The sequence below is a fragment of the Rhinopithecus bieti genome, unplaced genomic scaffold, assembly GCF_001698545.2.
Source record: "Rhinopithecus bieti isolate Rb0 unplaced genomic scaffold, ASM169854v2 scaffold_5216, whole genome shotgun sequence".
NCBI classification, from domain to species: domain Eukaryota; kingdom Metazoa; phylum Chordata; class Mammalia; order Primates; family Cercopithecidae; genus Rhinopithecus; species Rhinopithecus bieti.
In genome coordinates, this window is record NW_016805021.1 from 2,110,589 (window position 1) to 2,133,846 (window position 23,258).

A 23,258-nucleotide genomic window follows, 5' to 3' on the forward strand; every position below is an offset into this window, starting at 1 on the left:
AAAAAAAAAAAAAAAAAAAAAAAAAAAAAAAAAAAAATGTAACCAGGTGTGGTGGCACAAGCCTATAGGCCTAACTACTCAGAAGGCTGAGGTGAAAGGATGGCTTGAGCCCCGGAGTTTGAGGCTACAGTGAGCCATAAATGCCCCTGCACTCCAGCCTGGGAGGCAGAACAAGATCCTGTTTCAAAAAAACAACAAAAATGTAACAGCCAAAGTGGGTTTCGGAGTAGTTTATCCTCCCCTCCGCAGTATGTGAAAGCTGTAGTTGCTGCACATCCTTGCCGACTCTTGTCAGTCTTTTAAACTTTAGCTATTATAGTTAATGTATAGTGTCATGTTTTATTTTAATTTGCTTTTCTTGATGACTAGTGATGTTTTCATGTGCCTATTGACTATTCATTTACATGTCTCTTTTGCCCATTTTAAGACTTGGATTACATATTTTTTAGTTATAAGAATTCTTTATACATTCTGAATAAAAATCCTTTGTCAGTTATAGGTGTTGTGAATATTTACTCCCAGTGTATGGCTTGCCTTTTAATTTTCCTGATTATGACCTTGGAAAAACAGAAGATTTTAATTTGGTGAAGTCAGATGCATCAGTGTCTTCTTTTATGGTTACTAGTGCTTTTTGTATCTTAAGAAATCTTTACCTACTCCAATATCATGAACACTTTCTCCTATTTTATTTTAGCTCTATAGTTTTAGCTTTTACTTTTAGTGTATTAAATAGTTGGATTTAACTTTGGGGTATCATGATGTGAGGCAGGGATTGAGGTTCCCTTTTTCTTTGTACGTTTACCAGTTGTTTCCACACTGTTTATAGAAAAGACTTTTATATGCATTAAATTATCTTGGTGCCAAAGGCTTCATTTTGTCTTTGTTTTTAATTAAAAATTTCTAATTTTTTTTAGAGACGGGGTCTCGCTCTTTCACCCTGGTGAGTTCATTGGCATGATCATAGCTCTCTGCATCCTTGAACTCCTGGGCCCAAGTGATCCTCTCAGCCCTGCAAGTAGCTGGGGTATAGATTTTCTTGTGGAGATGGATTCCCACTTATGTTGCCCAAGCTGGTCTCAAACTCTTGGCCTTGATCAAAGGTTTTGTTTTGGATTTGACTTTGAAAAATGACCTAGAATTTTATGTTCATATGTTAGATATTTTAGACTTTGACTTTATAGGATGTCATTTAAAAAAAGTTTTAGGTCTCTCTTTTCTTTTTTCTTTTTCTGAGACAGAGTCTCTCTCTGTCACCCAGGCTGGAGTACGGTGGCAGGATCTTGGTTTACTGCAACCTCCACCTCCCGGGTTCAAGCAATTTTCTTGCCTCACCCTCTTGAATAGCTGGGATTACAGGCGCCCACCACCATGTCTGGCTAATTTTTGTATTTTTAGTAGAGACGGGGTTTCACCATGTTGGCCAGGCTGGTCTCAAACTCCTGACTTCAACTGATCCACCCTCCTTGGCCTCCCAAAGTGCTGGGATTACAGGTGTGAGCCGTGACACTGGACCCTCTTTTTCTTTTTTTGCAGAAGTTATTATATTTATCACATATTAGAAATAAAGGGTGGGATGGGAGCTCTAGAAATCTACCATGTCAGCTTCTTCCTAGTAGATCCCCATTAGCGATGAATATAAAATAGGGGTGTGTGTGTGTGTGTGTGTGTGTGTGTACCCTGAGCTAATGGAATTTGTGGAGCATTTGGTAAAGCTCATAAATACTGCACAGCTGGTACAATCTTAAGTAATCAATTCTAAGAGTTTTTAGCAACTTTTGTTAATTTTTATTATGTTTAATAATAACTTTAGTATAGATAAGCCTTTCTGTACCTTTGGTTTTCTCATATTTGAGGACTGCAATTTAAATGATCTTCAAGAAGTTCTTTTCTTTCTTCTTGTGAAATGAAATGCTTTTAAAGGTATTTCAGGTATCAGAGGTAGATGAGGTGGTATTTTGGACAGTGGCAGTTGTTTCTGAAATCACACATTAGTAGCTTTTCCTATCCTTTATCTTCTGTTCTCCTGGAGTGAAAAAGGTGCTATTAGAGGCAAAATTTGTGGCTACTGAAAATATTCCTTAATGCTGGTAGCTTTTTGACTTTGTGCCTCTCTTACCCAATTACATCTATTCTAAAGCTCTCCCCCTTCTTTTCCTTTGAGCACATGACTACTGCTATCTATCTCTGATTCTTAACCAACAGTAGTAATATAACACTGTGTATTAGATACTGTTTTAAAGGCTTTGTGTTTGTTGACTGACTTAATCCTCATAAACACCCTTGTGAGGATGCTGCTATTATTTTACTACAGATTTTATAGATGAGAAGACTGAGGCTCAGAGATGTTAAGTTGCTTGTCTAGGTCATACAATTACTAAGTGGCAAAACTGGAATTTGATACAGACTTCCTGGCTCTAAAGCACACACTGTCTTACAGCCTCTCAGGAAAAACACACGAGGGGGCAGCTATTCCCTTCCTTCACCTCTGCTTTTGACTGCAAAAGGCGTAATATTTTATAGCACAATTAAAATTATTTTGGTTAATGTTTTATGAAATTTCTTTCCCTTATAATGCATATTACAGTCTGAATTTCTCTCTGGTGGTAAAGTTTCTGACAAAGCATCTGTGTTTAAAACAAAGCAGCTTTATTTATGAAGGTATTTCTTTGCAAACCACAGCCCTGGTGTCCAGCAGAAAGCATGGGTTGTCCTCACGTGTGGTTATTCTTCTGGGAAAGCGTCTTAGAGGAGGTGAGCCTTGGCCCACTTGTTAACTGAGAATATGTGCATAGGTCTGGGGTATAGTATGTGTGGATTGGTGGTAAAAAGACTTGGAATTGTGAGGGGCTGAAAGATTAAGAAAGGATGGGGGTTTTAAAATATTGTTACTAAAGAATTCTGTCCTTAGAAAAGATTTCTAGGATCAAGGACCAAGAGCTGGACGATGATGACAACAGGCAGAAATGAGTGTCTTCTCTCAGCCCTTGACCTCTCTGCCATTCCCTCCCCCTTCAAGTGTTCCCCTTTCCTTTGGTTTCGCAGTTGGACGCTGATCCTCTTAGCGTTTTTAACCTCATTGCAGACAGAGGTACTTTCCCATCAGGTTTGCCAAGACAGACTACAATTTTTTGGTAGAGTTTTACCTTTAAAAACAACAAAACCAAAACCAACCATTACAAAAGAAGCAAAGATATAATCAAAAGTATAGAAAAAACTAGAAAAAAATTTTAGAACAACACGAGTTTACCCAGTTTAGACTTCCTGCCTTATGATAATACCTCCTGTCTCTCTCAGCCTTTTGAACAGCCCAGCTCCCATTGTGCTAGCCTGGAGTCTGAGGCCCCATGGAGTTCCATAGTGGGGAAATTCTCAATCCTCCCTTGCTCCCAAACAGGCCTCTCCTTTGCGGATAGGTCCTGGTGTGTTTCTTCACCTCAGGCCTCTTTAAGCCTGAAGAAGCCTGGGCCCTAAATCTGCTTTTAGTTTTCAATCCCTTGTGGTAACTTGGCTAAGGCCCTTTCGCCTCTGTTGGTAAGGAGGGGTTTTTCAGGCCTCCAGAACCTCTCACAGGTGCTGTGTCTCCTTGTTGGCTTGTTCTGAAGAGGGCTCACCAGCTGACTGTCAAACTGGGTCTTTCTCACCTTGGTTCACTATTGGGCCATGTGGACTTCAGTAGGGGCTGCCATCCTAAGAAGCTATGCGATTATGTCTTTCTTTCCTTCTCTGGACAGCAGGAGACCCCTTTTTGAAAATACTACATTTTCTTTTTTTTTTTTTTTTTGACATGGAGTCTCATTCTGTTGCCCGGGCTGGAGCCCAGTGGTGTAATCTCAGCTCACTGCAACCTCCACCTCCTGGGTTCCAGTGATTCTCCTGCCTTAGCCTCCTGCGTGGCTGGGACTACAGGCCTGCACCACCATACCCAGCTATTGTTGTATTTTTAGTAGAGACAGAGTTTCACCCTATTGGCCAGGCTGGTCTTGAACTCCGGACCTCAAGTGATCTGCCTGTCTCGGCCTCCCACATGTTGGGATTACAGGTGTGAGCCACCACGCCTGGCCAGCACTACACTTTCTAATGAGTTTTTCTTGAAAAAATTTTTAGTTGAAAATGAAGCTGTTGGCTCATAAGTGAAAAGCTTGAGGGCAGGCTGGAATCGGGCGTGGCTAGAATCTGGCTTGGCTGGATGTAGGGGCTCTGCTCTTTCCTCTCCTCCTGTGTTGGCTGCCTCCTGGTGTTCCACAAGGTGGCGGGATGCTCCGGCACTCTGTCCCAACTCCCAGCCTCCAGGGTTCTAGTCCAGGGAGAAGAACAGCATCTCCTTCTGGGAGCTCCTGCATAAATCCTGTAATCCATTTTTTTCTCTTCTTTCTCTTTTCTAATATGCCATTTTATTTTTTTAATAAGTTGTATATTTTAGTTCAAAAAATGAAAAGTATTTTAAAAAGGTTATGGGGTAAAGAGTTTCTTCCATCCTGTCCCTTTTACTATTATAAAAATACCTGTCTTTGTCCTGTTTTAATGGTTTTGTTCTGAATTTTATTTTCCTGATAAGATTTGATCTCATACTTTCTTTTTATTTGTATTTACCTAATATATACCTCTAGGCAGTTGTTGTTTTTCAGCCATCTTTTAAAGTTGTAACCTTTCTGAATTACTTTGTTTTGAGTTGCAATCCTGTTTGTAGCATAGAATTTTTGGGTTTTTTTTTTTCCTCTGTGATCCAATCTTAATTTAATTTTCTTCTAATAGGTGAATTTAGCCCTTTAATATGTCAGATACATTTGATATTAGTTTATCTATATTATTTTGTGTTATACTTTCTATTTTTATATCATCTAAATCTTTCACGATGTGATCTGTTTTCTTTGGATTTTTTTTTTTGTTTGTTTGGTTTTGTTCTAGTGGTTGGTTTTAGAATTATAATTTCAAATAATGCCCTTAGTCTTCTAAGAAAGTGGTGATTGTTCCCTACTGTGAGTACTGATAAAATTAATGAGTTTCATAGTAAGTCTAATATGGAGACATTAAAGCCAGGTTACCTTGTCTGTCCTACTCAGTCAAGAACCCTGTTTCATTCTGTCTTCAGAGGAGAGAATGAATTACTCAGCTTGGAACTCATCAGTGTTATTATTACCAATGAGTTCACTGTCAGAGGAAGCCTTGTGAGTTTTCCCAGAGGATATTATCTGCCTTTAACAAAGCTCTTTTTGTCTATGAGTTTCTGAAGTCAGTATAGATCATGAAATTGGTAAGCTGACATTTGTTTGTTCACAGTGGAACATTAGTTCAGAATCTCTGTTGGTGGTCTGTTATATGATGCCAGAGAGTCACCAGTTTTATTTCCAAGTAGACGTTAAAAGATATTATTGGTTCTGAAGTTCCCTTGTTTTAATGTGGGCTCAACACTTGCTGAGAGAGCATCTAATTTTTCAAAAGCAATATAGTAGGCAACAGAGAGCCATGTTACATGTGAAAAGGATTTTTTTTTTAATTAGAAGCTTTAATTTAAAACAGTCTAGCTTGGCATGCCCTATGTGATGACTGAGAGACCAAGATGACTGTCCTGTTGTTAGTCCCACCAACAAGGGCAGAAGGGAAGTTGCCACCCTGGGAGGAGCACATCTTCTGTTCAGGCTCCTCTCCATTCAGGAGGCTTCAGCCCCACAACACAAATAGCCTCTGTAGCGAGTGGTCAAGGGAATGTGGTTTTATAATTTTTTAGACCTGGGTCAATTATATAATCATAGATAACTTAATTTTTTGATGCAATGGTATTTACTGTCCACCTCTACTAAAGCAGCTGAATCATAGACTACCATTGGATACATGTCTTTGGAGCAGATTTCCATCCATTTTTACTCCAGTCCTATGGTGGCTACTGGTATTGTTCTTGTTGCCTGCTGTTCTCATTCTGCAGTTTGCCTGTGCCTTGCCCCGGGAAACCTGTTGAAAATGCTCGCTCTCCTCTAACTTCCTGCTGAATTCAGATTTTGCACCTTTGGAGTTGGAATCTGTGCTTCCAGTGTGCTTTGCAGGTGATTCTGATGCCGGTGTCCCACAGACTGCAGTTTGAGGAAATCAAGACTGACAGTTCTGTAAGGTTTATTACCCTATAATTTTTCAAAAACATACCTTCAGCAACAGAGAGGCATGTTACATATGAAAAGGTTAAAGTAGAAATTTTCGTAAAATCTGTTTGACAGAATTCTGGTAGGATGTTTTGCGTGTGTGCAGAATTTCAAATAGACTTTTTTCTTTTCTTTTCTTTGAGAAGGAGTCACACTCTGTTCCCCAGGCTAGAGTGTGGTGGTGCGATCTTGGCTCACTGTAACCTCCACCTTCCAGGTTCAAGCGATTCTCCTGCCTCAGCCTTCCAGGTAGCTGGGATTACAGGTGCCCACCACCACACTTGGCTAATTTTTGTATTTTTAGTAGAGACAGGGTTTCACCATGTTGACCAGGCTGGTCTGGAACTCCTGACCTCAGGCTATCCGCCCGCCTCAGCCTCCCAAAGGGCTGAGATTACAGGCGTGAGCCACCACCTCTGGCCCAAATAGACTTTTGTTTCAGAGATACAGTGATTTGAATTTACCATAATGTTCTTTAATTAAGAAATCTAGGAAAATAGAGATAGGAGATTTTATAACTTCATCCAGTTTGAAAAAATATTTGTGTGAAGATGGTTTAATATACAGATTGCAGAACGATGAATTTAACATTCTTGTAACACTTCCAGGAAAGCCTCAAGGATAAGTGACAAGTCCATTTTTATCAAACTTAATGGGTTTCTAAATCCTTATCTGCTTATCAAACAAAATTTTAATTAGAACTGTAATTGAGTAACCAGCTGCCTCTTGTGTTCACTCTAGGAACTTGTCTAAAAACATTGTGGAGCTCATGTAAGGTCACGCCTTTTTGAGTTGTTAAATAACTTTATTGCAGACTTCTAAAAATCCAGGTATTAAGGAAGTCTACAGGAAGATAAAGATTGATAAGAACTTTGCAGTAGTTAGTCTGATACTCTCTCCCTAGTGGATTAAGGTAGAAAAATCCTTCTTCAGCACCACGGATGGGAGAATCTCCTCCCTCTTCGGTTTCTTCCCGAGTCAGCTTATGCCTGCCTAGGCTTGTAGTAGAACAGATAAAGCCTTTGGAGCTAGCTACTCTTGATTTGAATATCTATTAATCTGTTATCTCTTCATGACTTTGGATGTTGTACTTAATGTCTCAAGCTCAGTTTACTCATTTTTAAAATGGGAATAATGCCGCCCACAGCAAGGAGAGCTGTAGTTCTGGAGCTTGTACTCATTCATTCCTTTATTGAGCAATACTCTCTAGGTTGAGTACCTGTTTTATGCCAGGCACTGTTCCAGGCATTGAATACAGCAGAAATAACACTGACAAAAGTCCCCATCCTCATGGATTCTAGTGAGCAGTCATTTCACACAAGGTGATTGGGGAAGGTTTCACTGATATGACGACTTTTGAATGGAGACCTGAGGGAGGTGAGGGGGTCAGATCACCATAAAAAATTACTTTTTAACATTATTATTATTTTCTTTCTTATTTTCTGCTTAACCCTACTAGAAAGTAAGCTCTGACAGTGGTGGGCAGCAGGTGGTGGTCATTTTGTTAGATAATTTTAAATGTGCTCTGTTGTATTAGTTTGTTTGTGTGCTGTTATAAAGAACTACCAGAGACTGGGTAATTTATAAAGAAAAGAGGTTTAATTGGTTCAGGGTTCCACAGACTGTACAGGAATCGTGGCTGGGGAGGCCTCAGGAAACTTACAATCATGGCAGAAGGTGAAGGGGAAGCAGGCAAGTCCTACATGACTGGAGCAAGAGGAAGAGAGAGGGGGAGTTGCCACACACTTTCAAACAAGCAGATCTCATGAGAACTCACTGTCACAAGAAGAGCAAGGGGGAAGTTCACTCCCATGATCCAGTCGCCTCCCACCAGGTCCCTGCTCCAGTGCTGGGGATTACAATTTGATATGAGATTTGGGCAGGGACACAAATCCCAACCATATCATACATGGAAGCACTTTTCCTGATCACAGGAATGGGGAGCTATTGAAGGAGTCAGAGGGCAAGTGCAGTGTCTTCATCTTTAGTGCTCTCTCTGACAGCAGTGTGGTGCAAGGGCTTGAGGGGTAACGTGCAGTAGGCACTCCATAAATGTCTGCTAAGCATTTTTAAAAGTGATCATTCTGTCATTCACTATGAGCCATAAGAGTGGCTGGTAGAAATGCCTGTGAAGTGTTATGTAGACTGTATTTCAGAATTGTGTTGACTAATGAAAAATGCCAGTTTTCCCCACCCCACACCTATCTTTCAACTGCTTTGTATTTATTTCTTTATTAAATAGAACACTCCTCAGTAAACTTTCATTTAGAGAAATTCCTCTTTATGATTTATTTGTTCTAAAGGTCGATTCTTAACTTACAAGAAAACTTGTTGAAGTGCTCTAAGTGGAAGTTTTTTTTTTATTTCGCTCCCATGTCTAACTTTTATGATAGTATCTGGCAACTATCTTTTTTGTTTTTCCAGAGATTGGGTTTTGCTATTTTGCCAGGCTGGTCTCAAACTCCTGGCCTCAAGTGATCCTCCTGCCTCAGCCTCCTGAATAGCTGTGATTACGGGTGTGAGACTCTGTGCCTGTCTAACACCTTTTTTTTTTTTTTTGATGCTGTGTATGTTTTATTTTGAAATATTTTGCTCTTTTGGCGTTTTCTCTATTTTCTTTTGTGTGTTTTCTCATAGCGAGGAAGTTTCATAGCCTACTTTTAGTTATTTGTGCATAGGCATTCTTTGTGGTTTGTGTACATGCCTTGGTGCTAACACCTTTTTTGAGAAACTTTTATTTATTTATGTATGTATGTATGTATGTATGTATTTATTTATTTATTTTTTTGAGACGGAGTCTCGCTCTGTTGCCCAGGCTGGAGTGCAGTGGCCGGATCTCAGCTCACTGCAAGCTCCGCCTCCTGGGTTCACGCCATTCTCCTGCCTCAGCCTCCCACGTAGCTGGGACTACAGGCACCCGCCACATCGCCCGGCTAGTTTTTTGTATTTTTTAGTAGAGATGGGGTTTCACCGTGTTATCCAGGATGGACTTGATCTCCTGACCTCGTGATCCGCCCGTCTCGGCCTCCCAAAGTGCTGGGATCACAGGCTTGAGCCACCGCGCCCAGCCAACTTTTATTTTTTTTACATATTTATTCTTGATTCATAATATTATACATATTTATGGGGTACATGTGATATTTTCATTTATGTATACAATATATAATTGTAAAATCAGGTGTTTAGGATACCTGTCACCTCAGACACAACATTTCTTTATGTCAGACATTTAATATCTTCTAGCTATTTTGAAATATACGATAAATTATTGATAACTATACTCCTACCCTACTGTGCTATAAAACACTAGAACTTATTCCTCCTATCTAACTGTATGTTTGTACCTATTAACCAGCCTCTTGTTACCTTCCTCCCCAAAGCTCTGGTAACCGTTATTCTACCTCTATGAGATCAACTTTTTTAGCTCCCACAGTTGAGTGAGAACATGTGACATTCGTCTTTTGGTGACTGGCTTATTTTACCTAACATAATGACCTCAGTTCCATCCATGTTACTGCAAAGACAGGGTTTCATTTTTGGGGGGGCTGAATAGTATTCCATTGTGTGGATATGCCACATTTTCATTATCCATTCATCCACTGATGGACACTTAGGCTGAATCCATCACTTGGCTGTTGGGAATAGTGCTGCAATAAATGTGAGAAGCAGATACCTTTTTGACATACCAAGTTTGTTTCCTTTGGATGTATATCCAGTAGTGAGATTGCTGGATCATCTAGTAGTTCTATTTTATTATAAAATTTCTTTTAAGAAAGGGCGTCTTGCCTTGTCACCCAGGCTGGAATGCCATGGCATAATCATAGCTCACTGCAGCCTGGAGCTCCTTGGTTCAAGAGATCCTTCCCACCTCAGCCTCCTGAGTAGCTGGGACTACAAGTGCACTCCGCCATGTCCAGCTAATTTATATTATTGTTTTAGAGACAGGCTAGTTGGTTAGGCTAGTCTGAAACTCCTGGCCTCAAGCTTTAGCTTCCCAAGTAGTTGGGACTATAGGTGTGAGCCATCCTGCCCAGCCAGTAGGTCTATTTTAAGTTTTTAAAGAACCTCCATACTATTTTCTATAAGAGTTATCTTAGTTTACATTCCCACCAACAGTATGTAAGAGTTCGCACCTCTTCATGTCCCGACCAACACTTTTTGTCTTTGTGACAATAGCCATTCTAACAGGAGTGAGGTAAATATCTAATTGTGGTTTTGATTTGATTTGTATTTTCCTGATGATTAACGTGAGCTTTTTTTTTTGTTTGTTTGTTTGTTTTTAATATCTATTGGTCATTCATTCAGGTCCTTTGCCCATTTTTAAATCTGGTTGTTTGTGTTTTTGGTATTGAGTTGTTTGAGTTTCCTGTATCAAAATACTTCTAAATTCAGCTTGATGATGGAACATTGGTAGTTGCTTATGAGATCAAACAGACTCTTAGGTTAAAGTAAAAAGTAAAAGTTTCAGAAGTAATTTAATTTTAGGAGAAGTCAGTAAAATTAGAATCATTTGTGTTTTATTTGAAAAAATTAAAATATGTTACAAATGTAAGAAACAGTGTAATACAGATATAGAAGAAGGCTGCTGAAACCACCGTCTAGTCCAGGATATAGAGTTTTGGCAGTCACTCTAGAAGCTCTCTCTGCCTCCTTGCTATCATAGCCCTCAGAGGAACCATGACTTTGTCATTGTTGTCACCTTCTTAATTTGTCATTGTTATCACCTTCTTAATTTCCTTTGTAGTTTTGTCACCCAGGTATGTATCTTTATGGTTTAATTTTGCCAGTTTATTTTTTAAATGTCTTCAAAATTTTTACAATTTGTATTTTTAGAGACAAGGGTCTTGCTTTGTTGCGCAGGTGAGCTGAGAACTCCTGGGCTCAAGTGATCCCCCTCCTCAGCTCCCTGAGTAGCTGGGACTACAGGTGCATACCACTATGCCCGACTTTTTATTAAAATACCTTTTAAAGCTTCTTGATCTACAAGTTCCCTCTCCATCTCTTTTTATTCCTACCACCTCCTTTGGTTTTTTTTTTTCTTTTTTTGAAGAAACTCAGTTGCTTTTCTTGTGTAGTTTTCCAAAGTCTGGATTTTGCTGATTACATCTCCATAGACTTTAAAATATTAACTCTGTATTTTCTGTAAGTGGTAGTTGAATTGAGAGGCTTAGTAAAATTCAGGATTTTTTTTTTTCATGGAAGAGGAAGAGAACTTCATAGATTCTATTTTTTCATTAGGAGGCATATAATTATCTCTCTTCTTGTGAATTGAGTAGTCATTGATACTCAGTAGTGACGAACAAGTCTTGCTTTTTAAAGTGTCATTATGAACCCAAGGGTTTAAACATATCTAATGTGTTTTGGCTTCATTGCAGTTGTTATTCTTCCCAGTGCTCAAAATGGCCCGTTACTGGGCAAAGAGAGTCTCTTCAAGTTGACTTCTGTGCCATTTTGCCATGATGCTAGTAATCTTTGGTAGCTTTTTTGCTTTGTGGTGTAACAAGATAGTCTAGGCTCATCTTAAACATTTTCAGTCCCAGACCTGGAGTTAGTCATTTCTCCAGTAATCCCTCCCTAGTTTCTTTTGGTAGGAAATTGTATTTCTTTTTCTTTTCTTTCTTTCTTTTTTTTTTTTTGAGATGGAGTCTTACTGTGTCACCAGGCTGGAGTGCAGTGGCGCCATCTTGGCTCAGTGCAACCTCCCACCTCCCAGGTTGAAGCAATTCTCCTGCCTCATCTGCCTGAATAGCTGGGACTACAGGCGCGTGACACCACACCCAGCTAATTTTTATATTTTTAGTAGAGACGGGGTTTCACCATGTTGGCCAGGAAGGTCTCGATCTCTTGTCCTCGTGATCTGCACGCCTCAGCCTCCCAAAGTGCTGGGATTACAGGTGTGAGCCACCAGGTCTGGCCCAAATAGACTTTTGTTTCAGAGCTATACCACGGCGCCCAGCCTGGCCAGGAAATGGTATTTCTAAACCACAGCCTGTGCAACTAGGGAGTCTATTTATTGGATAGGTCATATTATATTAAGAACTCATTAAAAAAATACTTCTAGGCCGGGCGCGGTGGCTCAAGCCTGTAATCCCAGCACTTTGGGAGGCGGAGACGGGCGGATCACGAGGTCAGGAGATAGAGACCATCCTGGCTAACAAGGTGAAACCCCGTCTCTACTAAAAAATACAAAAAAAACCTAGCCGGGCAAGGTGGTGGGCGCCTGTAGTCCCAGCTACTCGGGAGGCTGAGGCAGGAGAATGGCATAAACCCAGGAAGCGGAGCTTGCAGTGAGCTGAGGTCCGGCCACTGCACTCCAGCCTGGGCGACAGAGCGAGACTCCATCTCAAAAAAAAAAAAAAACCTTCTAATTCAAATTCAGGGCTGAAGAGTTTTTATTTAACTTTTACAGTCTGACATCTGTATCTCCTTTTCCCAACCATGTTGACAAGCCTGGTTCTTATGTAAGTACTCTGATTTTCTCATTTCAAATATCAGGTATTTAATTTGCTTTATCTCACATTACTGAATCTATATAATTAAAATTGTATATTATAAAATGCTGTTCCTTTTGGTCTTCCATTTCTACCCCATTTATTTCAGGGTTGTAATATATCTGCATCGTCAGGGCATATAGCCGTTAGGTACTATACCGTCTTTCTTATAATCTCCATTGAGTCTTAGTTCTCCAAGCAAATATGTAGTATATGCTCACCGTCAATTATTGTATCCATGTCTTTCTAGTCATTTTGGGAGTCTGAAATTTATTCTGTAGCATAGTTGTTCTTACAACTTAGTGTGCATCAGAATTACCTGGCAGGCTTGGTAAAGCACCGAGTACTGGGCCTCACCGGCAGATTCTCTGGCTCAGTACATGTGGGATGGGGCCTGAGAATCTGTGTTTCTAACAAGTCCCCAGGTGGTGGTGATGCTACTGGTCTGGTGACCATACTTTGGTTATAGCCGTCTGTGGCCTTTATACATGGAAGATTGGCTAAGTGTAAAATTCTTGACTTACAGTTTATTTCTTTGAGTATCTTTAAGATGTTACTCTATTGTCTGTAGCATAAAACATTGCTGTTAAAGTTTGGCAACTCTGTTTTTTTTTCTTTTATAAACAACTTGTCATTTTGGCTGGAAATAATTTTACTAGATTACTTATTGTGGTGGTCATTATGGGTTGATTTCCCCGGGTATGTGATGTGTTTTTTAAATATATAGTGTCAAGTTATTTTTCTGTTTCTTTGCTTTGCCCTCTTTGCCAAGTTTGTACCTTGGGAGCACCTTTTATATACGTTTTAGATCTTCTTTGCCAACCTTTTCTATTTGTTACTTTCTTCCAATCTTTCAGATCTCCTTTTCATTTCTTTTGACTTTGAAAAAATTTCCCCTTTCATTTCCTGCTTCTTATCTTTATTATCTGTAGTATTTATTCAGTTGTGTTCCTTCTAGTGTATCCTTCGTTCTGAGAAGTTTTTCTTTTGTCTCTAATTCCTGAGTTCTGCCCATTCATTTCTGAGTTTTTCTAAGTCCGATTTGTTTTCTTAATAATTTTTTCAACTTGTTAGGGTTTTCATGTTTTATGGAGATGTCTAACATTCTGTTGTCTGTAGAGATGTTATTGTGCTTATTCTCTTATTTCTTATCATAACTTTGTACAGGATTTGAGTTTGGTCCTTTTCTATTACTCATTTTTATGCAAATTCATTTTCCCAAACTTTTAGAAGAGGCGTGGGTTCAAAATAGCTTTTCTGACTTCATAGTTCTGGTAGTGGTTTTTAACTCAAAGTATTATTTATAAACCATTCATTTTTAAGTGTAGAGTTTACACAACTGTAAGTGTAAGTGGTAGTTTTACACAATTTTGTAACCACTATCACAGTCAAGATGTGGAAGAATACTTTTACCCTCAAACTTTCTCATGTGCTTTTGCAGTTGGTTCCCTCCCTTCACATCTGGCCCTAGGCAATTATTAATTTTCCACCAGTATGTTTTACCTTTTACAGAATTTCAAATACAGGATATCTTACAGTATATATTAACATTTTTTGGCTTGATTTCTTTCACAAAATACGATACTTTTGCGATTCATTCGTTTTGCTACATACTGTTCAGTATTTGCAAATGTGACAGCTCATTTTCTCCTGGCTCTGTTCTGTAGTACTTTTGTCTTTTTAACAATTACCTTGTTATCCCTTTTCTCCTCTTTTTAGATTCTGTTCATAGGAGTTTTTCCTCAGTGTAAGATTTGTCCTAAAAAAGTGCTTTGCACCATTGGTTTTGTGAGTTCATAGGGCCTAGAGTTCTCAAGCCCCTTCAGGCCTTACTGTGGACTCCTTGTAGTCACTATTATCAAATGTACAACCTGCACTCCCAATTTCAGCTCCTCAAAATATCCTACTATACTTTCCAGCTAGTACCTGGTTGCTGTTTTGTGTTGTTCCTATTTTCCGATTGTTAGAGTTCTGTTGCTTCTGTCTGCTGCTTCTCACATGGTTGCTGATAGCATTTGTGTCTTATTGTTCATCCCACCTGCTTGCATTTCAGGGTTCTTAATATCTTGAGATGCAGTCATAACGTAGTACATGTTATCTGTGGGTTTTAGTTTGGTTATTAAATTCTCTGTTTTTATGGCAGGATTTAGGGAGAGAAAAACTGCTTGAATATAACAAAAAACAATTATTTCAGTAAAATATTATATCAAGAAAAATACCAAAAAATTACAAATATGTGTTACGTTGATAAAATGATACATTTATTTCTACTTTTCATAATGTTGAGGGAGGGAGTGTTCTACTTTTGTGATGGGGTATAGCCATTTGTGTTTATGTATTTTCTGTATCTTTTACATATGTCTACCACATTATTGTCTGTTGTCTTAGATTGTAAACTAAGAAAGAGTGATTGATGTGTGGCATATGCCCATGAGAATTTGTTTAACTGTTTTTGTGAAGTAAAAACAAATATATAAACTATAGATTTTCTGTCATAAATCCTTCTTTCTGAATTTTAACCTAGTTGTTAAGCAAAATAGGTAATAAAGTTTCACTATTGTTTATTTATTACAAGCCATTGTAATTGAACTTTTAAATCAACTCATACGATCTCCTTGTTCAGGAAGGAAAATCATAAAAATAGAAAAAAGCTTGCTTTATTTTGGTGCTGGGGATGGTTTCAAGTCTTTTTTTGGTTTTCTGTAGAGACCAAGAAAGTGTTCTGCATAGGGAGCCAAAGAAAAAAGTATTGAGAAACTTTCTAAATTATCTTAACTCAGTTGTTTATAGTATAGCTTTACTTTACAGACCACTTTTTATGTACTTGGATCATTAGATGTACCTACATCAATATACATAAGATAAGCTTCCAAAGGAAATACCCTTTGCTTTGGGAATACTCTTTGTAAATACTCTTTCCTATCATCTATTAATTTTCATTATAGCACCAGTCTTTTATTTGTATAGGTCAGTGGTTCTTTAACTTTAATGTGCAGTAGAGTCCCCTGATGCTAAGCCCCTCCCAACACCTGTTTCTGTTTCAGATAAAGACAAGAGAGAGGTATGTGTACATATCTAAGAGTGAGCACAACCAAAGCTATGTAAAACCTTCATGGAGAAAATTACAGAACATTACTGTTGGATATAATAGACATAAATAGAGGAATATACCAGCTTTGATAATGTGATATCTCTAAATGTTATTTCTCTCTAAATTAATTCATTACATATCGAATCAAAATACCAATAAGGGCTGGGTGCAATGGCTAATGCCCATAATCCTAGCACTTTGGGAGGCCAAGGTAAGCAGACCGCTTGAGTCCAGGAGTTTGACAGCAGCCTGAGCAACATGGCGAAACCCCGTATCTACTAAAAATAGAAAAAAATTAGCTGGGCATGGTAATACATACCTGTAGTCCTAGCTCCTTGGGGCTGATGAGGGAGGATTGCTTCACCCTGGGAAGTCGATGATGCTGCAGTAAGTCCTGATCGTACCATTACCACTGCACTCCAGCCTAGGCAACAGAGTGAAACTCTTATCTAAAAATAAATTAAATAAATAAATAAGTAAAATAAAATAAAATAATCACAATAAGTTTCTTGTGAAGACAGAATGTAAGTGAACCTAAAATTTACAAAGAAAATCAAAGGTCCAGGAGTAGCCAAGACAATCTTGAAGAGCAAGGTAGGGGCCTTGCCACTTTACCTGTAGATGCCAAGCCCTGGAAATTAAGAGACCGTGGTCCTGATTCAGAGATAGACAAAAAGATCAGTGGAACAGCATGGAGAAGCCAAAGACATATATAGAAATGCAATATGCAGTGAAAGTAACATTATAAATCAGCAGAGACATATGGAATGCTCTCTAATTGCTGCTTTGATCATTAGTTATATGGAAAATGTAGTTGTATTTGTAACTTCACACTATCCACAAAGATAAATTCTGGTGAATAAATTCAGAAAGCAGATCTTAAATTTATTAGAAAATATAATAATAAAATACTTAACTGCAGTTAAAATTTAAAAAGTACATATATCTTCATGTATAAATCTTAGAAATAGTGTAACATTGAGTATAGAGTCAATTTGTATGGTTAAGATAAAGTACCACTCATACAAAATGAAAAGCATGAAATGATACAGTTTTTTATAAAAAATGAAAACATACATGGTAATATACATCACATTCAAGATAATATTTGCTTCTTTTCTTTTATTAATTTTTTAAAAAAATTTGAGGCAGAGTTTCACTCTTACCCAGGCTGGAGTGCAGTGGTGTGATCACAGCTCACTGCATCCTTGACTCCCCAGGCTCGAGTGATCCTCCCATGTCAGCCTTCCAAGTAGCTGGGACTATAGGCATGTGCTGCCATGCCTGGCTGATTTTTGTGTTTTTTGTAGAGAGAGCCATGTTACCCAGGCTGGTCTTAAATTCCTGAGGTCAAGCAGTCCTCTTGCCTTGGCCTCCCAAAGTGCTGGGATTACAGGTGTTGAGCCACTGTGCCTAGCCAGCGTTTCCTTCTGGAAATCGTAGAGGGATGTGATTAGGGAGGGATATGTGCAGACTACAACTGTAACTAAAGTTTTATATTTTTAAATAAAAATGTTTTAAAGCAACATGTGACAAAACATTAACACCAAATGAATATCAAACAACAAAGAAATAGTTGAAGAAATTGTGGCATCTATATACTATGAAATATTTTCAGCCATTAAAAGAAGGAGTTGTAGCTACGTCATTTTATGGAGGGACTTTTAAGAATTATTAAGTGAAGAGAACAGGACACAGAAATATGTTTATAAAATCATCTCAGTTTTATAATATAATAACATAATACATAATGAGCATATATTAGATATGCTTGTGTATGACCAAAATATGAACATGAAAAAATATAGAGAGATTCATTCTAGGCTGTTAACATGAGAGATAACAGTCATGGGAGTGAGGTGGTAAAGAAAGAAGGAGGAAGGAATAGGGAGTCAAGAAAAATAGGAAACAAAAATGCAGTACCCAGTATGATATGATTTTGTTTATGTACTCAGGCAAATTTTTATACATATTTTTAGAAGGACTGTAGAATCACTTTAAAGAGTGAGAGTTAACCTAATTTACTATATTTGACTGGAGACTGTGATAGAAACAGATTTAGCAGAAAGTCCCTCAAAGAAAGAGTTACTCAGTGCTGTATTCTGTTGCTAGAGTATTTAAACAAATAACGTAATCAAATCGAAATGATGCTTTTCAGTTTTTCTCCCTTCATATTTAGTAACATAATGGACCCTAATTTCAATGAGTTTTTCTTTTTAAATAATGATAAAGAACTCACAACGTGCTAGGTGATATAAAATAGCAGTTAATAAAAGTATTCATTTTAATATTTTATGAAATAGAGCTTTTGGCAGAGAAACTTTAGCTCTTTCTTTCTCTTTCTTTCTTCAACTTGGGAAAGAATACGGAATAAATATCTTTTTTCCAAGACCTAAATACCAGCATTTCATGATAATAGATAAGTTACCTTTGAAATTTTCCTTTTTTCTTTCAGTGTGCAGGATGACAGAATTCGAGTTGAAAGGATGGATAACATTTATTTTGAATATAGCCATGCTTTCCAGGCAGTTACAGAGTTTTATGCAAAAGACACAGTTGACATTAAAGGTAAATGTTTTCCCTGTAGGTCCTGAAGTTGAACTGATTGGAAATTTGGATAAAGGCGTGAGTATGATTCTCAATTTAATGATGTCTAGGTAGTTACTATAAATATGTGGGAGAAGAAGATCTCACTGTTGTTGTGCTCATCAGAAACACTATTGCACTGCAGTCCCAGCTACTAGTTAGGCTGAGGCAGGGGAGGATCACCTGAGCCCAGGAGTTTGAGGCTGCAGTGAGCTATTATCACACCATTGTAGTCAAGCCTGGAGTGAGACCCTGTCTCCTAAAACAAAAGAACCATTGCAGCTTTTAAAAAATTATGACCAGCTAGTAACTTGATGGTTTTGACATATTCATTAGAGTAGAAGGAGTTTTGACCATCTTTCCTTTTGCTTATCTTTAAAGATGGCTCATTAATATCTTTGTATTTTGTAGACTGTTTGGATGATAAATATTCTGATGAAGACTAGCATTTTGAAATGTTGGTTGCCAAAATTAAAACACCAGAATGTTAGTGACAGGGTTGAAATATGTTAGGTAATCATTATTTGTCTAATTCACATGTCCACAGTCAGGCATTAATGCTTACTTTCATTTGTACCTCACATTCCTGCCAGTCCAGCTTATGTTGGGGTCCATTTTGTGGATGGTGAGGTGAATAGACATTTTCCCCCTTGGCATAAACTTGGCTTCTCTCTGGTCTTCATCAGACCTCATATGGAGGAAATTTATCCCTGTCACATGCTAGAGAGCGTTCATCATCAGCTCCCTGTCACTGCTCCATTTAAGCATCAGTGTCTGGTTAGCATTTCCTTGCATCTGGGCATCAGTGTCTTGTTAGCATGTCTCTTAATTTCATGATGCCTTCGTCAAATTGAATCAAGTGTCTGAGCATGTATCCTACTTCTTTTTCTTTTTTTCGATAAGGTCTCACTCTGTCACCCCAGCTGGAGTGCAGTGGCGTGATCTTAGCCCACTGCAACCTCTGCCTCTTGGACTCAAGCAATCCTCCCACCTCAGCCTCCCAAGTAGTTGGGACTACAGGCATGCACTACCACACCCAGCTAATTTTTGTATTTTTTATAGAGGTGGGGTTTTGTCGTGTTCCCTAGGCTGGTCTTGAACTCCTGGGCTCAAGCGAGCCTCCCACCTTAGCCTGCCAAAGTTGCTGCGATTACAGGCATGAGCCACCGTGCCCAACCAAGTGTATCCCACTTCTAACACCAGTATTCAGTATTACCAAGGGGTCATCTTATGTTCAGCTAAAGACCTGATTAAATCCCAAGACTACGATGACCCATTCGTGGTATCAGATTTACTTAAAAGATATGGGCCAGAAAACACACCTTGCAAGTGCAGCATGTGTTCCCCTTAGTGGGATAGTCCTCACAGCAGTCTTTGTGGCAGTGCCCTGGAGAGTGTATGAAGGAAGGAGACTCACATCAAGTGAGCATAAGCGGCACCCTGGCTTAGAAGCTCCATGCCCTTGAGGAGACCGTATTTCTTGCTGCAATCTCTACAGAAGATATGCCCGGTTACAAAAGTCAGTGCACTAAGAGAAGGCCAAAACTCTGAGGTCAGGTATTTATAATTCTTCTCAGTCCAGATATAATGTACTGATTGATATTTGGTCATTTTTACCACAGGCAGTGCTACTTCTAACACATTGATACACCATCTTAATCACATTTTCTGGGGAACAAAGCTAGAAAGTTAAAAGAAAATAAAATTCTCAGTGGAACAGAAAGGTGTTGTTAGCACTTCATTTACACTCTGGTTTTATAAACACCTGTAGTTAAAATTAGTAAGATGTTTTATATTACTGATTTGTAGAGAACATCTTGTAATATATATATATATTTTTACTTTTAAAAGTAATTAATGCTTATTGCAAGAAAGTCAAACAACATAGTCGTATATAAAGAAAAAAGTACCTGCCCTCAAACTTGTCCTCTGCCCTTGCCGCTTGTATGTCGGAGGGATTATCATTAAAATTTGGCATATAGCCTTGTGTAAAAATCCACACATCCACACATAAATGTACACACATAGTTCTCTGTGTTTGTTTAACATAGCTGGGATTTATTCGTTGAGCTAATTTTTTTGAATGCCTATTTTATATGTGAGGCATTGGGCATACAATAAGGAATAAAACAAACAAAAATTCCTGCTCTTTTGGAGTTTACATTCTAATGGTGAGAGATGGACAATAAAGTAAACTAGTGTGTTAGAAGGTGATATATGCTATGAAAAAAATAAGGCAGGGGAGTGGGTTGAACTTTTAAATAGGATAGTAAAGAAAGGCCTCATTGAGAAACGGCACTTGAACGAAGATTTGAATAGAGACTGAAGGAGTTAAGGGAAAAAGCCACATAGACATGTGAAGAAACAGTATTTCAAGCAGAGACAACAGTAAGCACAAAATATCTTAAGGTGGGAGGGTGCTTGGCATGTTTAAGGAATAGCAAGTAGTCTGTGTGCTGGAACAGAGTAGCTGATGGGGAGAACATTAGGAGGTGAGCTCAGAAATAAAGAAGAAATGGCAGGCAGATTGTGTAGGGTCACTGTAAGGACTTTGGCTTCTACTCTCAATGAGTTGGGGGATGTTGGAGGACTTTGGGGCAAAATAATCTAATGATCTGATATACATTTTAAAAAGAATTCTTCTGGCTGCTCTGTTAAGAATACCCTGTAGGGTGCAAGGATGAAGCAGTGAGAGCAGATGGAAAGCTGTTGCAGTGTTTGCGGTGAGACATGAAAATGATCAGACAACTTTTTCCCCCCACTTAGCAACATGTTATAGATGGCCTTCCATATCAGTGCAGATAACTGGAAGTCATTCCGTTTAGTTGGTACATAATAACCAGGATTTACCAAACTTTACTTAAGTACTATACTGTTAATGTTGATTTAGGTGGCCTCTAGTTTTTTTAATACTCCAAAAGATTTTTCAAGTCACCTCCTTGTACACACATCCTCGACATGCAGTTTGGAGTATTTCTAGGCAAAGGGGATGGACATTTTACGTTTTGAAAAAATACCCTGTTCTCCAAAAAAGGTTCATTCCACCATCAGAAAAATGCCCTTTTTTTCCATGCCCTGGGTATTAGTAGTGATTTACATTTTTCCAAAGGTCAATTTTAGGAGATATTGTCTAAATTATTATTTCAATAACCATAAAGTTTTACTTAAAATTTGTGTTTCATAATGGTAATAAGTTAATGATTCTGTTTATTACATTTTTAAATTTGATTAATTAAAAAAAAATTTTTTAATAACAAGTTAATATATTCTGTTTTCTAGGTTCTCAAATTATTTCTGGCATTGTTAACTTAGAGAAGCCTGTGATTTGCTCTTTGGCTGCCATCATAAAATACCTCAAAGATTTCAACTTGGAAAAAATGCTCTCCAAACCTGAGTGAGTGATTCCTCCAAAATTAAAAAAAGGGGGAGGCTATATTATGAACATTTCTTAAACTGAATTTGGTAGTACTATACTTAGAGAAGCTTGCCTGCTATTGATAGAATACTAGGGTGCAAGGATGAGCTGTTTGGTATTGTTGCTGAAGAATATTAAAAGTATATTGATAGAATTCTGTCAAATAAATTGTATTCATGATAGCTATTTGATATATTATAGTTTTGACTACAAAACTGTGCTTTATACTAACTTTATCCAGAAATAGTATTAAAAATCATTCATAAAATTTTACCACCTTTCTTATTCTTGGTTTCATTTCTTATTTCATAGACCATAAAGTTAGAAAAGGGCCAGCTGCTAACACGGCTTTTTACAAGAGTGATTAACTGTGGATTTTGGAAATTTAAAAGCTCATAATTGACATTCTAGGAAAATACTAGTTTAATAACCAGTGGAATAGAAAAAAGTAGTAGGATACTTTTCTTGTCTTTTTACATTCCGCCTTCACCAGCCCCTTGTCTTTGGCTCTGTCAAGAATCACCCTCCAATATATTGATCTGGGATACATCAACTCTGTCCCATTCTGCACAGGTGGGAGGGGAGATAGGTGCTATCAGCAAAATGACAGAATATAAATTAACTAGGAAACAAGGAAGTGGTGCTGGTTCAAGGTTGCTGGAGAGAGTCGAAGAAAGGCAGGTTCCTTGGGGTTCTTTTTGTAATGTCTTTGGTGTGTGTTCTCCCGTGTGGTACTAGAACAGAGTATCATTTCTCTGGAAACAATTTTATCCTATTTAAAAGCAATCTAAATGCCCATCAGGGATCTTTGTGCTATGTTTATGCAATGTAATGTTATACAACAGTGAAAATGAATGAACTAGAGTTATCAATGTATAACCAATACTTAAAATTTCATGAACAGTATATTAAGCCAAGAATAAAGTTGCTGAAGGCCACGCAGTACATACCATTATATGAAGTTAGAAACATGTGAAATCGTACTCTGTACTGCTTAAGAATATGTATGTACTTAGGGATTAAGTGAAAACATGCAGGGGAGTGACAGAAAATTCAGAAGCAGGGTTTCTTCCAGGAGGAAGAAGGGAAAGGAGTAAAGATTGGGGATGGATGTGGCGTAGTGGAGTTCAAATGATGTTTCATTTCTGAACCTGGGTATTGTATTAATCTGGACATTTTTTAGTGTGGCCAAAGTGTTTTATTTTTAAAAGTGTCAGCCCGGCATTATACCCTCATTGGATTCTACTTTAAGCTCCAAAAATAAACTTATTAAAGAGATCAGTCTATATGGTTGGCTGTGTTGGGGCTTTTTAAAAAAGGGATGACAAGCTACCTACCAGTTTGACTTGTTAATGATAGGGACCCTATAAGTGAGGTAGAATTAGTGATAAAGAGCTTGCCCATTAAGACTTGTGTTTCTGTTCTATATCACCAACCAAAGAAGTATTAATGTTGGAGTAAGGAAACTAACTTAAAAATCAGGCCCTGATGTGTTCAGAAGCAAATGAATTTGGACCTGGAAATATGTGTCCTCACCATATATA

General features: G+C 38.2%; 1 protein-coding gene across 4 annotated transcripts in view; it reads left to right on the plus strand.

The window, feature by feature from the left end:
- MSH3 (mutS homolog 3) overlaps window positions 1-23,258 on the plus strand; it is a 230,083-nt gene that overhangs the window by 53,567 nt on the left and 153,258 nt on the right. For all 4 annotated transcript variants that reach the window (XR_001885336.1, XM_017870930.1, XM_017870931.1 and 1 more), the window contains exons 9-10: window positions 18,169-18,281; window positions 21,579-21,693. Coding sequence is in view for 3 of the 4 variants with exons in the window: in XM_017870930.1 (XP_017726419.1) it covers window positions 18,169-18,281; window positions 21,579-21,693 (228 nt within the window). In the remaining variant the exon portion in view is untranslated. The remainder of the gene's footprint in view (window positions 1-18,168; window positions 18,282-21,578; window positions 21,694-23,258) is intronic.